At 38.5% G+C, this 18,245-nt stretch overlaps 1 protein-coding gene across 2 annotated transcripts in view; it reads left to right on the forward strand.

The window, feature by feature from the left end:
• Window positions 1-18,245, forward strand: part of gabra3 (gamma-aminobutyric acid type A receptor subunit alpha3) — an 85,646-nt gene that overhangs the window by 42,868 nt on the left and 24,533 nt on the right. For both annotated transcript variants that reach the window (XM_018751763.2, XM_018751765.1), the window contains exon 5: window positions 12,515-12,735. In XM_018751763.2, the coding sequence (XP_018607279.1) occupies window positions 12,515-12,735 (221 nt within the window). The remainder of the gene's footprint in view (window positions 1-12,514; window positions 12,736-18,245) is intronic.

Below are 18,245 nucleotides of genomic sequence, written 5' to 3' on the forward strand. Positions count from 1 at the left end.
AAACCCAGGTGTCTTAAGTAAATCTTTGAAGAAATTGTACTTAGAGTAAATTTTGTCATTGACACTTTGTTCTTTTTCTTAGGGAAATTTGTATAGAATATAATGTACTTTTACTCTTACATTTGTCACAATGTCTTTGTTATATTTCATTTAAAGGCTTCACTTTTAGGCCCAGAGCTACAATGAGATTTCCAAAATAACATGAGAGTACAGACAGTTAGGGGTGTGGCCAATAGTGAGGGGTCTCCACTAAGAATGTTCATGCAAATTAACATGTTTGACATGTTTGTTAATTTGAATATGACCTGTGCAATATAAACTCTTCTTATAAGCCCTTCTCCACAAAATTTACTGTCAGGAAGCAGCACAGCAATACAAAAGTAAGTTTTAGTTAAGGAGACAAATACTATATGTTACGATTTTTCAAAATTGGAACATGCGAAAAATCAATTCAGTACTACTGCAAACCATGATGTGTCCTATGGATTTCAGCAGCTATAGCAGCTGTCAGTCATCGTTAAGGTGACCCTTAAAAATATTTTCCCTGTCATCTGACTTCTTCTGTTGACTTCATTAGACAACTTTACTACCAATGACAGAATATTTTTAATATTACTTTTTTAATAGTTTTTGTTATAGTGCTAGGGGGCGCGGTGGCGCAGTGGGTTGGACTGGGTCCTGCTCTCCACTGTGTCTGGGCTTCGAGTCCCGCTTGGGGTGCCTTGCGGCGGACTGGCGTCCCGTCCTGGGTGTGTCCCCTCCCCCTCCGGCCTTACGCCCCGTGTTGCCGGGTAGGCTCCGGTTCCCCGCGACCCCGTATGGGACAAGCGGTTCTGAAAATGTGTGTGTGTGTTATAGTGCTATATTTTTAAGATTGTATGATATTCTTTCATCAGAACATGACAGTGGTGATGATGAACACTGAATTCAAATCATCTTTATTTTCAAGTCAGGTAATACTACAGTGCAGTCAGGTTTCATTTGCCTCTATCTGGCTGAATAATGAAATAAACATGAATACTTGAGTATTGCATAGTTATAGTACAGCGAGTCTGACTTGCTTGAGTAATATTTTTAATCAGTGTTGAATTTATTTGATATTTTTATAACCACTGCCTTGTTATATTCCCTTCTTGCAAGCAAGGTGGCCAAGAATTTGATATGCATTAAGTGTCAACCACATTATACCCGTTGTTCTCTTTGAAGATTTTGTAATCAGGCAAGTTGGAGAAAGAAACTTCGACGAGCAGTTAGGGGCTTCCATTTGAGTGCGCTACCAAAGCCTGATGGTGGCAATCTGGCCATAGGGCACTGAGCCCAAAAATGACTTAAACTGGACCATTCAGGCCTTGAAGCTCTTGGTGGTAGAGTACATTTCCCAATCGCTTACAGCTGCTGGAAATTAAATCAGAGGATTATTTGTTTTATTGTCTTGTTCGGTAAAGGTCAACCTTCAATAAACTGTTAAAACAGTGGACATGATACAATTTGAATTATGCACTTTTTCTTAATGGTCTCCTTGGCTTGGCCAACTATTTAGGAAGACTAAAAGCAGGGTGTGCAACTACATGACATGGAAGAAACAGGCAAAATGATTGTTTAAACTAGCAGCAATTATAAGATCATCTCATATTTTTTGATACATCTTTGATCCTCATGGTCATGTGTTGCTGTTTTTAAATATGTTAAATGCAGTGTGGGATGTTGAGTCTCTTTGTTAAATAAGATTTCCATTTCAGCAACAACACATAAAATTGGACAAAGATGCATAAAGATTTATTTCTTTCAAGAGAAAAGCTGACTGAGTTAAAGTATACAAAATTTTGTGTGTAAAAACCTTTAATGGATCACTTGCCCAGGACCAAAAACAAAGAAGCTGCAAATTGTATTTGCCTGATAACGTAAAGTTTCTCAAATGAAAGATCTATATCACTCAACTCGATTCACTGTTGTAGTAATTTTATTTTAAATCACACTTTTATCTGCTTTTATGATAAAAATATATGTATATCCACATTTGTATTTGTATTTTACAGTCAGTATCTTTATCTTCCTGTTTAAATGTAACTAATTTGCTTAAAGAAGACTAATTTCTTGCTGTTTCCAAGGAGAGGGCCTCCAGTAATAGACAAAGAAGGCACTTAATCTAAATTTCTACATTAAAATATGCAGCTCTTTAACGGCATACATGTAAGTCACTTTGCATCAGCTAAGCAACAATCTAATAGGGATATGTTTGCATTTCACTAAACTGCATACAGTATATCTTCTTTTATTAATGAAGTATTTTGATAACTCATACAGTAACTATCACTATTTGTATGTGAACATATTTCTGAGTGGGCGGATTGGGTTCAGCAGTGCTTTCTTTTTCAAAAAAGCATAGCTAATGAAGGTGAATAACAACTAATTTGCAGGGTTATTGGGAATAACTTTGTAATGATGACCCCCTTCATTTACCATCAGCTTTGACAAATGTGTGCAAGTTCTTATTTGTCTTAATTTGCAATTTTGTCTTTGTTTTGTACTGCAGTTAACCATCAGTCAGACAAGGTACCAATGTAATAACACAGCTAAAAGCACACCGGTGGAACTGTAGCTCATGTTCTTACATATTTTCAGTACATTTTTCTTGACAGAAATTTGATAAATCTGCATCCTTTGTTTTGTGATTGTGAACTAGATGCAGGAAACTGTTTACTGAACTTGCCACATAAATCATGTTTACAACAATCCATAAAACTGTGTTCCTTTCAAGATAATGATGCATCCTAGTCCAATTACAGCTTCATTTTCCTACATTACCCTGATTTTTCTCTGTAATCTCAAGATTGCACTACATTCATTACTTTTCATTACAATTACATTAAATATATTATACATATTTATATATTGCTTGACTTGAGTAAAGGTTCTGTGGTTATTTTGTATATTATTTTAAGAATAAAGAACATTTATTGTTATGCCAAGAATGTACTTCTCAGTTTTACAGTATTTCCAATAATGGCAGTACTGCCATTGGCTAAAAATAAGGTCTGAAAATAAATGCAACGCATCCAATACAAAACACATTGAGAGTGTTCCAGTCAGTGGTCCAAGAATGTAGCAGTTGATGACAATGGACTTGTCGTATGAACACTGTAGGCTCAAATTCCACTCCCACTGTTGTAGGTTTCTGCAAAGAACCCTGGTTTCTCCAGGAGAAAACCCAGCTGTATAAATGGGTAAAATGTTTCATGTTTGAGAAAAGTCTCACATGAATGGAATGTCAGTTGGGAGCAGGGTTAAGAAAAACTTTGTTTTAGTGGGTAATTAAATTGTTTTTACTCTTATTCACTGACAATTAAAATTACGTGTATAATTACCTGGACTTGAACTGTTCCGGATTTTACGGTTTTTACTTATTTAATAACTAAAAGACAATAAACTACATTCCACTGATTAATGAAAATGTTGATTAAAATCAGGTACCACATAATACTGTTTTAATCATTTCTAACTTGGGGACAGCACATAATTTTTTTGATTACCTAGAAGGCTGCACAGTGGTTATGGAATAAACAGTTTACATTTAAGAGATAGGAAGGAATATTTTGATGTTCTCATCTGTGTGATACTTTACCTGAATTCTTCTTGAAATATTAAGTGTATAGATTAACATAAAATGTCGAACTGTTTTGTTTTGAATGTGTCTGTAAAGCTTTGCTAATGTGATAGTTTGACAAACTCAGTAATTTCATCTAAACTGTTAAAAGCGTTAATACATTAATTCTTTTTATTAAAACAAGAAACAAATTATAATACATGATACTAAAATCTCATTAAAAGTTGCCTGTAGGCTTTAATTTTAAATTCTGCTTATTGGAAAGAAGTGCTATAAAACCTTAAAATGAAGGGGAAGAAAATAAATTTATATTCTGTGTGACGAGTTAAACAGTTTGAAATATGCGTAACCACCATCAAGACAAAAGAAATATCCAACCAAATGTAATTAGATCATGAGATAATGCTTTACTCTTTATTAAATATGAAATTCCAGGGAAACCCTTATTCTGCTTTCAGAGGAATGCAGCAGTGCCTTGGGACCTCTTAAATTAACTGGATACACAAGCTATCTATGATTTAAATTATTATGGTTCCCATATGTGAAAAGTATGCATATTTCTTGAGGGTCCTCTAAGGTCATGCAGTGCCATACTATAGATGTTTGTGAGTTCTTCTGACACGCTGAACAGTTATACTTGTTTGCAGTTTTGCAAAACTATGATGTTTAATGCTCATAATACTAATCAGTCGCTCTTAAAATTATGTCCAGCATGGTTCATTCAGAATGCCATCTTTGCCCCATCATCTTTTTAGTATTACATGCAATCACTATTCAAAACAATGAGATATGTGTTTAAGATCAACCTCATTTCTTTACAGAATAATATTCCGTTGAACGCATTCTCTATTACCCCTGTCCCAAAAGAAGACAAAAATTTGCAGCATCACTATAGATGGTATATGTATTTGTTTCTCTCATTTTATTGATCAAAATGTTAAAAAAAAAAAAATCGTATTTTTAAATTGCTTAAAAATTATTTTTAAATCACATTTGAAGTTTGGAGAACATTTAAACTTCTCCCAGACTTCGCTGGATTCAAATTTACATCCAAACAGACCAGGTGCTGTGATGCTTTGCCACAGGGCCATACAAATACATATGTATTGTGTATTTTGTGTGCTTTTGCGGCAAGCTCTTTAAAACCTATTATACTTTAATCGTTTGTTAGAAAGGCTGCAGCCCAGAAGACGCTAACAGCTGCTGCCTTTACTTAATCCTAGGAGGAGTAATTCATTGCCTGGATCCTTTGAGTAAGGCAGCTCTTCAGTCTCTTTTTGCTTAAAGGTCTGTCTTTTCTTAGCTGGCCAACAAAACACCCAGTTTGGTCTGGAGGTCTGAAGCCAAGAAAACTGATCTTTTAGTCACTGCCCAGAACTGACTAACTTCCCACAGGCTATACAGCTGCCAGGTCCCCCTCATCGGCCCAGAATCTCTGGAGCCCCCAAGGTATCTCATGCTGGCTACTGAGGATGATGGCTGAGGAGTGCACCTCCCCCAGCCTGCCACATGTATGGGGGTTTGCCCGCCAAGTTCACTCTGTCTCTGTGCAGAAATAGGTCAGACCCAAAGGCATGAGATAAGAGCTTCTGAAGAGAGCTCCGTGAACGTGCAAAAAGACTCCCTCAGGTGCTGCCCCTCCTGTGTGCATCTGTTTCTCTTTCCTCTCTGAAGCACTGTCAACAGGGAACTGGGCCCGCTCCCCCTGGCTTGGTGTTGGATTTTCTTCTAGATTTGAAGAGCTAAGTAAATTGCACATTACACATTCAATATTCAAGCTGACTTTGAGAAGAAAAAGAAGATAGATTCATTCGTGTTCCGTTTCTCAGCAATACAACCTGGAAAGGAACGGTTTACTGTTTAGCTTCTTGGTTAAAAAAAATTACTGGATGCAGAGCAATTTTGCTCAATAGAAAAATCTTCAAGGAATATATGAAAGTGTGTTGTTCATGACTTTGAATTGCTTATAGAATTTTCAAGTATCTGTTATGAGTGTATGATGGAAAAACCAACCAACGTCTACAACCGCTTGTCCTGAGCAGGGTCGCGCCGAGCCGGAGCCTTACCCGGCAACACAGGGTGCAAGGCGAAAGGGGGAGGGGACACACCCTGGACGAGACGCCGGTCCATCACAGGGAACCCCAAGCAGAGCTCGAACCCCCAGACCCACCACACAACGGGCACTGGCCAAACCTGGAGCACCACCACACCCCCTCCAGCGATGGAAAAACAGAATACAAAATATCTACAAAGACATATTTTAATGTAAAAAATAAACTCTGTGCTCAATGAATGATTTTTTTTTTAAATTTACTGTGGATCCAAAACTTTAAAAAACCTTTTTCGTTTCTTTATCAAAGGTTTTTGCTTGTTTCTTGGAACTGCTTTTCTTATACCTCATAATTAACACATTCTGTGTACTGTAATTAACAATGATAGCTGGCTAAAAAAGAATAACCCAAACATTCCAAGAAGAGAGGAAAAGGCAAAGGTTTCAAAGCAGCAGAATACTAATTAATCACAAAAACAAAATAGCAGGGTTTTGAATTTTACATCTTGAGGAGGCAAAGCATGTTGGAAGACAAAATAAGAATCTATGAAATAACATTCCCTTTGGTAATGTGTTTAAGCTTTTTATCTCTTCTGATGTATAATTTGAAAAAGGTTGATTGTTGCTTGTGTAAAATGTGTAAACAGAATCAGAATGTACCGATAAGTCTCAGTAATTACACCCATGGCAGTCCAAGCGAGATCTTCACAGGCTTGTGGATTCCAGGGCTGCAGAAATACTTCTAAAGCATTTTTTATTTGCTGAGGTCATAGTACTAAAAAGTGAAAACAAAACAAGAAGCTTCTTTTGATATGACATTGTGCTTATGGCAAAGATTTTAAAAATGGAAATGTTGACTAAAGCAGCAGCAAGATATGCATGTAGTCAGAATTAGTTGGGTCCTTCTGCTTAGGCATAGCATTAATTATAGTCAAGTGGCTGAACCGCTTTTTAAAAATATTATTCTGAAAATATTTGAAATGTAATCAAAGTAAAAGTTTATTATTTTCAACTTGCACCAAACTGTCTGTTTCTTGGCAAAGCAAAGTTCTACTAGGCAGATACAAAAATAGTTTTAACACTTGCACACTTGTGTGTGCATGTCTTAAGAACATAACTGGCTGCCCCCAAATCATGAGGCTCCCTCCCCCCAATACTAAAGTTGGGATGAGGGTTTGGTGTTGATGTGCACTGCTTTTTTCCTCCAAACATAACATTTTGCCTTTCCACAAGTGTTGTGGAACATCCAGATGGCCTTTTACAAGTTTGGAATATCCAGCAGTGTTTTTTTTTTTTTTTTTTTTTTTTGGAGAGTAGTGCTTTCTTCTCTGTCATCTTTCCATGAACACCGTTCCTCTTCAGTGTTTCTTTTGTAGTGAACACATGAATAGGGACTTTGGCAAAGTCAAAAGATTTCTGCAGGTCCTGTGCTGTTGGGCCTTTAAAACACCTGGATATTTAAAAATGCTCTTCTAGTCTTTTCTAGTTTCATTTATTTTTACAATCCTTCTTTTAAGGTCCTCTGCTATTTCTTTTGGTTGGGACATGGTTCACATGAAAAGCATTTTTCTTAAGACAAGCAAAATCTGTCAATAACCAAGCTTCACATGCTTTTTTTATATGGCCCTGAGTGACTTTTTTATAGGGCAGGGCACCTCCAACCCACACCTTCAATCTCAACTTGGAACAAATGATTCCACCTAAGTTTTGGAGAAGTAATTACCATGCAGTAGGACCTGTCAGCTAGCAAAGCAGGCCATAGCAAAACATCAACACTAAATGTTAGGTCAGGGCTCACAGTGATAATATGAGACTAGAAAATTACTGGTTGACTTCGGAAGGCAGCTAGTTTCCAGCCACTATCACAGAGACACCTCTGAGGCCAGACACCATACTGATGTCCAAAGCTTCTCAGCAAGTCATCTTCTTGGATCTTGCAGTTCCTTGGGATGAAAGGATGGAAGAGGCTAATGAAAGAAAGATGAAACATGAAGAACTGGTGGAGAAGTGCTGCTCAAAAGATTGACGGGCAAGGTGTGTCCCTACTGAAGTATGCTGCAGGGGTTTGGCAGGAAAATCATTGCGTAGGGCTTTCAATATGCCGGGTTTTAAAGGCAGTCATAGAAGAAAGACCTTGTAAGTTTTTAGTGAAGGTGCAGCAAGTGCATCCGGATAGCTTTTGATCTGCAGACATGGTTTCAATGTAGTGTCAACTGGATGCAGGCTGTGGTCTGATCAGCCCTGTCTGGGTCCTGGGTCTGAGGGTTTCTAATGATGAAAAAGCTGAAACATCCAGTGACCCCAGGTTACATCAATGATGATGTGTCCAGGTGTATTGCAATATGTGTGATATAAGTAAATTCATATCTGCACAGTTTTTACCTAACCTGTGTGACTATAAAGTGATAAATTAACTCTTCAGTCAGTAAAACAAGAAGCCAGCTCTCTCAAGATTAATGTTTTTGAGTATGCAGCATATCTTCCAGGAGAAAACTGAAAAACACAAGTACTGTTAAAGTTTTTAAAGTACACACAGGGTCACAGAGTGGTTCATCTCAAGAGCAGTTCAGTAGTGGAGATCATTGTGCAAAAAAAGAAATTATATACAAGCATGTGGGCATACATAGTTTATTCCAGCAGAAGTTTTCGTGGACTATTTTACTCTGAGGTATATATACTAGTATGAAGGATAAATAATAGGTGCTTTTTTTCCCTTTTCAGTGATGTGGGAATACAGAAGTTGTGAAACATAAGGGGCAACACAATACTTCTACAGTGTGAGCACACATAAAGAAACGAATAAAATTAACGGTGTTCACAATAATTTATGATAATGTTGTCACGGAATGGGGTTTTGTTAGAATGGAAAAGTTGTATTTAAAGCATAAATGAGTAATAAAAAGATGTTCTGTGATGGTTTCTAAACATTATTATGATTCTGCTGAAATAAAATGGAGGCATACACAATTTTTTCAGCTGTTCTTAGTGAGACAATGATCTATGCACAACCTTTGTTCGTGTAACAGTTTTCATTGTTTTTTGTTTCATATTTAGCTGATATTTTTGTTCTTTCAGTAGGTGTTTTTTACTTAATACACAAAATATGCATAATTATATTTTCACTTTTCAAAACTGTTTCAAACTTCAGCTACCAGGAATAATTTAGTGATTTTTATTCTGTGTTCTGACTCAAATTTCAGGTGGGTATTAATTCCGGCTGCTTTGTAAAGCCTTATTTTGCAGTTCATTGCAGTGTCTGTTATGCCTGTAATTCACATCTCAAATTGATTAATTTCTCTTTCATATGTGTCAAAAACTGTGACGTGACGAAGCCAGCACTTGCAAACGCTGCCAGCACAAATGCTTTGCAGTTTCCCTCTGACAAATTGAATCCAATGTTCCACTCACTAAAATGTAAAGATGTGGAGAAAAAATCCTTTGACGCCATCACAGAAAACACATTTTGAATGTATCAAAATGAATTAAAACATACCAATTATACAGACAAAAAGAAAACAGAAAATCAGAATCAATAAAATGGTCTTTTGAATTGGAAATAACTATTGCACACCTGGGGGTGCAGTGGCGCAGTGGGTTGGACCGCAGTCCTGCTCTGCGGTGGGTCTGGGGTTCAAGTCCCGCTTGGGGTGCCTTGCGACGGACTGGCGTCCCGTCCTGGGTGTGTCCCCTTCCCCCTCCGGCCTTACGCCCTGTGTTGCCGGGTAGGCTCCGGTTCCCCGTGACCCCGTAAGGGACAAGCGGTTCTGAAAATGTGTGTGTGTGTGTGTGTGTATTGCACACCTCAACAAAGTTATACACATCAGTTTTTCATTTCTTTCTTCACTCTATATAATGCTAATAGGTATTTGAATCCATTGTGAGAATATCTAATGAATATTAATTTTTGGTACATTCACGACATAAGTAAACAGTACTAACCGTGAAACCGAAACACCATTAAATTCTTGCTGCTGATCATCAACACACCTCTAAAATAAGTGGCCATGTAACATGAACAACAACAAAACTGTTGAGTGTTGCCTTTCTTCCAATAAAAATTGTTGTAGTTACCGTTCCTCATTAAATGTACAGTAATTTAATTGGTGCATTATAATTAATTAAATGTAATTATAAATATGTTGCTTAACTTATGTTGTCCCAAAGCAACTTACAGTACAGTCTACCCAAGCCTTAAAAACTTGTGGATGTGGATTTCAAAAACTCATTGTAATGTGAATTGCAATGAGTAATTAAAATACATAATTATCATTAGAAAAAAAAATGTTCTTGAGTCCCAAGTCACAGCCATTTGTGACAATGACTAAATCCTTTTAAAATGGACACAGTTACTGTTCTTTAAAAGTTAACATAAGTTGTCATCACACAATATAACAGTTTCCCTTACTGTAATACACACATGCACCTTTCGCTGCTAAAACTCTTATTATGATTTTAGAGACATGAGGAACAGCCCCTCCAGGTTTGGTATGACCGAAGCTGAATCCTGATTGGTCAGCTAATGGTCACATGATGATGTTAGAGAACAGATTTTCATTTCGAGCGCGTTTCCAAATTAAAGTTTTATGTAAATTGACTGTCGGGGTCTCACGTTGTTTATCACTTTGAAACTTAGATTCTGTCATTTTTGTCATGCAAGTCAGTTTATAACATTGAGATGTTTCTACAATTCAAATCCGCGCTCTAGTGAGTCCTGTGATATATTAAGGCGACATGCTCTCATTGTGGTAGTGTTGTGAATAGGTGTCCCACGAAAAATAATTATAAGAATGTTATAAGATTGAGGTTATCTTTGCAATATCGTAGTTTAACTGTTTTTATGAAAAGAGATCCTTGAATTTAAGGGTGTTGTAGCTGGCAATATCTCACACCCAAAAAAATGTTCTTGAATTTGTGTTTTGAAGAGGAGGACGGCGACGGTGAATCACTTTAATGAAAGTTATGCAGATGTTTATATATAATTTCTGTCTTTCTTTCTACCTATCGATTCTACATGTCATTTGTAATGTGCGCCGACAAAAACAGTGCTTTTGGATTAAATGACCGTACTGGAAAAATTGCTTAATAACTGTCTCTGTTGATGAAATTCACTTTCTTGTCAAAGTTGTACGTCGCATTGGAAAAAGCAACTGCTAAATGAATAAATGTGAATATAAATGCAACGGAGTGGTTGCAATTGATCGAATTCGACTCCATGGCACTGACTGAGCAGAGCCCTAAAGGACCCTTGAAGTCCAGTTTACCACAGAAAATCAACCCATTGACTCAGGATAAAGGACAAGAAATCAATACAACAAAGGCGTATAATGGAGTTTCTTGGCATTACAGAACCATGGAATATTATGGTGTTACAGAATTATTGCAGAAAATGACAGGGGAACTTCAGGTGTGCAGTGTTATTAAAAGTGCAAATGGAAATGATATGCAGAAATACATTAGCCCCCTTGTTTCAAACTTTCAAAATTAACTGCAGTCAGATGTTCTCAGGTAAGTCTGTTTCCCCCCGGTATGTGTTCCAGTACATTTGGGTTAGTGTGGTAGTGCTTTTATGAATTTTCTACACTCAGCTCTACAAAGAACAGAATAAGGAGCTCACACTCAGCAGGACTCAGGAAACATTCAATATAAAAAGAAGTTCTTATATTCTTGGAGAACATTGAGGTGACAAACAAGGAGGGAGAGACCAGTGGTCTGCTGAGGGCACTACTTATGGTCTACTGCGTAGTCTTTGTAGTCTTTGTAGTCTTTGTCTGTAGAGATTTTCCTGGAAAAAGTGTGAGGCAAAACTCTGCAGATAATACTGACGTTAGTTTGTTTATTTTCAGAAATTGAAATGGTTTATAATGAGCTGATTTTACATTTGTGTTTTTTTTAATGCATCACTGTTTAATTTACCACATGGAATAACCTGTTTGGTTAATATATGGTGGTTATAACAGTGTGTAATACAACAGAACACATTAAACTGAAAATAAATCAATGAAAACAATGCAAATGAATGACCTGAAATAGAAACTTTCGAACTGAGTGTTTTACATGTTCAAGTATTAATTATGGTGTTGTTACAGTTCCCCGCAACCCCATATGGGACAAGTGGTTCTGAAAATGTGTGTGTGTGTGTGTTCTCTCAATACTAATTTGGAAATGTATCTCCATAAATCCCAAGACAGGGCTTCTGCACTCAGTGTGTGAAGGTTCTTTATGAATTTGTTGCAATTTCTTTGAGAGATGTCTTTGAAAGGTATGTTTTGCCCCAAAGGTGACAGATGTGCATAACACATATGAACTGTGAGTGATGCCTTTAGGCTTAAATGCAAACAGAACACACATCGTCTGAATCGCTCGTCCCATACGGGTTCGCGGGGAGCCGGAGCCTAACCCAGTAACACAGGGTGCAAGGCTGGAGGGGGAGGGGACACACCCAGGACGGGACACCAGTGCGTCGCAAGGCACCCCAAGTGGGACTAGAGCCCCAGACCCACCGGAGAGCAGGATGAGGTCCAACCCACTGCACCATCACACCCCCCCCCCCCCCCCCCCCCGGTACCAGAACCGTTTTTCCTTAAAACACAGTACATGGTAAATGGTTGCTGTGTAGAGCAGTGGATGAATCCCAGCTCCTGCTCTGCCCCTGAGGACACAAATTTGTTGCTAAGATTTGGTAAAATACAACCAGCATCTGGATTTTTCTCTTCTCATTCAAGGCTCAACTATATATGAGTTTCTGGCTTCAACATTGGTTTTAATACACAAGCTCAGGAGAGTCAGAAGTGAATCAGCCCATTTTTGAATCAATAAGTTTTGTTTCATCTAATGAAACCTTCCCTGTTTCCACTTTTCAGGAGTACACGATTGATGTGTTCTTCCGCCAGAGTTGGAGAGATGAGAGGCTAAAGTTTGATGGACCAATGCAGGTACTCCCCCTCAACAACCTTCTGGCCAGCAAAATCTGGACCCCTGACACCTTCTTCCATAATGGAAAGAAATCTGTTGCCCATAACATGACAACACCTAACAAGCTGCTGCGGCTGGTAGACAATGGCACACTTCTCTACACCATGAGGTAAGCCAGCCTAAGGCTAAGGCATAGTACTGTGAACTATGCACATGTTGTAGGGGTTGTACCCAATGCACATTCAGGGGTTGTACTATTTTTCACACTGAATGCTCCTGCAATCCGCCACTAACACTGCAACCCTGCACTGGACAAGCGTTTCACATCGGGACAGCTGGTAGTGTAATGTTTTGAGTTACTACCTTTGGATCCAAAGGTTGCAGGTTTGATCCCCACTTCCAGCTGTAGTACTCTTGAGCAAGGTACTTGCCCTCAATTGCTCCAATAACATTATCCAGCAGTATAAATGTGTAAATAATTGTAATCTTAACATTGTAAGGTGCTTTGGAGAAAAATGTCATCTAAATCTAAGTGTACTCATTCAGCACACTCTTCTCTTCAAAGTGACTTAACAGTGAAAATTATGCATACTAGAAATACCTTTCCCATACAGTGAATACTATGTTGTATTTAGCTGACACCTTCTTATCTAGTGCTATACAGTATATTTTTACAGTACACTTCCTAAAGTCAGTCACTCACCCTTTACATGAGAGCAGCGCACACACACACACGCTATGGGCAATTTATTCATTGATTCACTTGAAGCACATGCTTTTGGACTATGGAAGGAAACCAGAGCACCCAGAGAAAACCCATGCAAATACAGGAAGAACATGTGAACACCATACAGGCTTATTGCTTCACCTTGCGAGTAACCACTGAAGCAGATTGGTGAATATGAAATGCTTGTCTAGGAATATTACCCAAATATGTAAAATTATTTCAGTATTAAAGTTTTTTTACTGTCTCTTTTTGAATTCCCAAATTTTATCATTTCGTTTTTGTGGAGAAGTGAGCACAGAAGAGCCAGAGAAATGTCTACCATCCCCCCTTTACATAGAGGTGTGTTTATGTATTCATGTACCGTTCTCTCCTAATCTTGTAGTGCACATAGCTTGCACATCCTGTCACAGAAGAACATTGGAAAATATGGAAACTCAACGAGCAGAGCAGGTTAACGCACAAATGGGAAAGGTCTTTTCAGTATGTGTCTACGTTTGTGTTTTATTTTTTTTAGAAGTTGAGTAAAGACTTGCGACAGCAGGACTTCCTTGGGTCCCGCGCTGACTTACAATGCAGAGGGGCTTGATAAATGAATCTGTGAATTGAATTGTTTCTCCGGGGCCAGGGGCTCTTCAGAATAATGTCCCCAGCTGTCAAGAATTGATTTTATGAAGCCCTTTGCCCAATTTAATGTTCAACTCAGAGTTTTGTCATTGCAGCTGTCATGAAATCCTCCTCCTGTTTTCTAGCATAAATAATGAATTTAAACCACCAAATACTGTCTTTAGGGCTGCAAGTGGTTAAAGAACTGCACATTCCCAAAAGAGCTTTAGTTTGAATCCCAGAAAGGTGACTGCTGTTGGTTTCTTAAAAAGATCCTTATAGCTGCAGTAAATATAATCAAAATAGTAATAACATTTACATTTACGTTTACATTTATTCATTTAGCAGATGCTTTTGTCCAAAGCGACGTACATCTCAGCAAAAGTACAATTTATGCATTACAGTAAGAGAAAGAGACATAGCTGCAGACAAACCTAGTTTGTTACCTACCATTTGCTGCACCAAGGTTCATCATTCAAGAAGATGCATAAAACACAGGATAGACAAATCCTGATACCCTCCTACCATTTTTTCTTTAATACTATGAGATAGACAAGCAAGCAAATACAATGCCGGAGTAGTGGCTAATTAAAGTCTTTATCTGGTGATGCTCGTGAAGTTCCGGTGCATGAACATTTACACCGTACATGAGCTTAATGGGTTGTAATAAGCATAATGGGTTGTGGTTGCACACCTTCCATTGCAGCTACATCATCATACAATATGAAATAATATTTTACATCAGTAAAGATTTCTGGCAGGAAGACAATTAGCTATAATGAACAAGAGGCACTTGACAAAGAAAAAAGTGAACTTAAAATATTGTAGATCTGATTGCCTTTTCTAGATCTGACTGGGATTTTTTTTTACTGTATGGTATTCTTTACAGCACGGCAGAACAGTGTGTTACTTCAATTAGCTGATGTCTGAGTGTGATTGTCTCTGACATACACTCTGTAATAAAGTAGCCTGTGTAATAATAGACTGTATAATAATTTCTCCAAACCAATGCTACCTGTAATAGAGACATGGTCATTCGAAAGTCCGATTTACGTACAACCCGTACTTACGAACTACCCCCTTGCTGCCTGGAAGTTGAATTTTTTTTGTCACCCTTAAGTAACAATCAAATTAAAACTTCATAATTAAGCCTATTATATTAAAAGTTTGAATTACTGTGTACACACACCGTCTGAAGCCGCTTGTCCTGAGCGGGGTCTCGGCAAGCCGGAGTCTAACCCGGCAAAACAGGGCGGGGGGGACACTCCGGATGGGACGCCAGTCTGTCGCAAAGCACCTGAAGCAGGACTTGAACCCCAGACCCGAGAGCAGGATCCGGCCAACCCCGCGCCCCCACCACGCCCCCCCATACTGTATATACAATGATTCGTAATAATAAACAGATGCTATGTTGCAAAGCGCATCAAAACATTACGCGTTTTCATAAAATGCTGGTGTAATAGTTACCTTAAATTTATATTTATTCATTTAGCTGACACTTTTCTCCAAAGTGACTTGCAGCATTAGTCTACCTACAATTATTTACCCATTTATACTGCTGGGTAATGTTAACTGGAACAATTTAGTGTAAGTACCTTGCTCAAGCGTACTACAGCTGGAGGTGGGAATCAGAACTGGGACTTTTGGGTCCAAAGGCAACAGCTCTAACCACTCTGGTTCCAGCTGTCCCCTAACTACTTCATATTGTGTTTGTAACAAAAGATTCAAGGTTTATTAATGTACTAGTTAACAGCATACTGTACCAACTCAGGTTTCTGCAGAAAAATAATGACTACATTTACATTTATTCACTTAGCAGACGCTTTTCTCCAAATCGACTTACAACGAACTCTGTGTAGTGTTATCAGCCCACACACCTTATTCACCGTGGTGACTTACACTGCTAGATACACTACTTACACTGGGTCACTCATCCATAGATCAGTGAAACACACTCTCTCTGTATGACTCACACACTAAGGGAGAACCTGAACAGCATGTCTTAGGACTGTGGGAGGAAACCAGAGCACCCGGAGGAAACCCACGCAGACATGGGGAGAACATGCAAACTCCACACAGACTGAGTGGGGATCGAACCCACGTTCTCTCACACCACCCAGGCACTGTGCCACCGTGCAGAAAATACTACTAGTTTACACAGAACTTTGTACATATTTATTTAATTTTTTTTTTCCCCTGTAAAAAAGAACAGACGATTACTGTGCCCAAAACCATTGTAGCGTTAAAAAGATTCTGGGTTCTGCCAGTTGGCGTTATTAATTGGCTTTGAAGACAGGAATGTACTTATGCTGTGTTGTTTTACCCCATCAGAATGAAGTGTGATAATTAAGGAGAAACATTTTAGTGCTTTTAAAGTATTTTCCCCTTAGTTTTTTTTTGTTTTCCATAGGATATTTTCACCTAATTTATTTCTGTCAGAAGCAGTTATACACAAGATTAGACACAGTTATAGGAGATATACTTGAGGTGGCTAATTTGTTGTCACTGCAGTCAATAGTTTTTTGAACAGTCTTTTCAGTATAAAGGCAAAGCAAAAAGCATTGCTGCAGAATCTGAAGGATTTCAAGATCTGGGGAGAAAGAGACTAGAAGGAAAATAATTGCAGTTTTGTCTGTTGAGGAATCTAAATTACCCACACTGTGTGTGTTACATGCTCTGCTAGATAAATGGGTGAATGATTGTAGGTCATTTAATGTGAAGTATCACTGTAAGTCACCTTGGAAAATGCTGTCAGCTAAGTAGTAGTTAATAATCATCATACTTTCTCTTAGAGAAAAGTGCCTGCTAGATGAATAAACATAAAATGTTTTGGATGGGAAGGGGGGTGCGGTGGCGCAGTGGCGCAGTGGGTTGGACCGGGTCCTCCTCTCTGGTGGGTCTGGGGTTTGAGTCCTGCTTGGGGTGCTTTGCGACGGACTGGTGTCCCGTCCTGGGTGTGTCCCCTCCCCCTTCGGCCTTATGCCCTGTGTTGCCGGGTAGGCTCTGGTTCCCCGCGACCCTGTATGGGACAAGCGGTTCTGAAAATGTGTGTGTGTGTGTGTGTGTGTGTGTGTGTGTGTGTGTGTGTGTGTTCTAGGGGCAATCCTGGAATCACTGGGCTGGGGCAGTGCAGTACATCCTTGCCAGGACTTCAAACAATCGCAGGGTAGCCACACAGAGTCACTCACACATTCAGGCACAACAGTCAGTTTAACATTGCAAATTCACCTGAACTGCCTGTCTTTGGACTGTGGGAGGAAACCAGAGCACCTGGAGAACATGGGAAAAACATGCAAACTCCAAGCATGCTGATTTGATCCCATGCCTGAACTGTCCAGGTGTTGTGAGACCATGCTGCCCTGAGAAGTATTTTCATTATTAAAAATAATGTACATCGGTGCATATGGTGAAGGAAACAAACTAACTGTACTTAAGAATCACACATTTGCAGCTATGTTTCTTTCTCCTGTGGTAATGCACTAATTGTATTTTCTATGAGATGTACGTCGCTTTGGAGAAAACATATATGAATTTAACATTTAAATGAATAAATGTAATGGAAATGTAATTGTTCTGGATTACATATAGTTGTTTATCTGATTCTTTTCTCCAGTGTATCTTACACTGTTAAGTTGCTTATAATTATTCACCTATTTATACAGCTCTACAATTTTTACTGGAGCAATTTATGGTAAGTACCTTGGAACTATACCGGGAGGTGGGATTCAAACCACTGTCTTTTGTGTGTAATACTGCAGCTCTAATCACTGTGATACTTGCTGCCCTCGTGATTTGTTTTGTCACTGTGTTTAGCCTCATCTCTTGCACCACCCTTGCCCCCTAAAACCCTTGCAACATCTAGGTATTTTGCAACATGATGACACTAAACACCTTAAACCTTTTCGATATCTGACAAAGGCAAAAGAGTATTTTCCCACACGGGGTGGCTCAATTTCCTGTCAGTTTTTACCTCTTAAAGTGTTATGTCTTTAGAACCTACTTTGAATGCACTTCTAAATGGAAAGACTATACTAGAACTCTTGGACATCTCCAGCAAAAATTCAAAATTCAAAAACTTTTTCAGCGGTAGCTTTATAAAGGGTTAAAATAGAAAATTGCTTTTGCTTTTTGTCAGAGCATCTAAATTCTCACATTAGAAAAATTAAAAACTCTTTTTTTGTTGTTGTTGTTACTGGGACATATTATATTAACTGAGTTCTTATAATTTGCATTTGTGATGTGTTATGTGGTTTTATACTTTCTGGCTTACTGTCATTATTATCAATCAATGCCATAAGTCAGTGCCAATAAGAGCGCCTGCCAAATTGCTTCATAATTATCATGATGAG

The sequence above is a fragment of the Scleropages formosus genome, chromosome 4, assembly GCF_900964775.1.
Source record: "Scleropages formosus chromosome 4, fSclFor1.1, whole genome shotgun sequence".
In the NCBI taxonomy this organism is placed as follows: Eukaryota; Metazoa; Chordata; class Actinopteri; order Osteoglossiformes; family Osteoglossidae; genus Scleropages; species Scleropages formosus.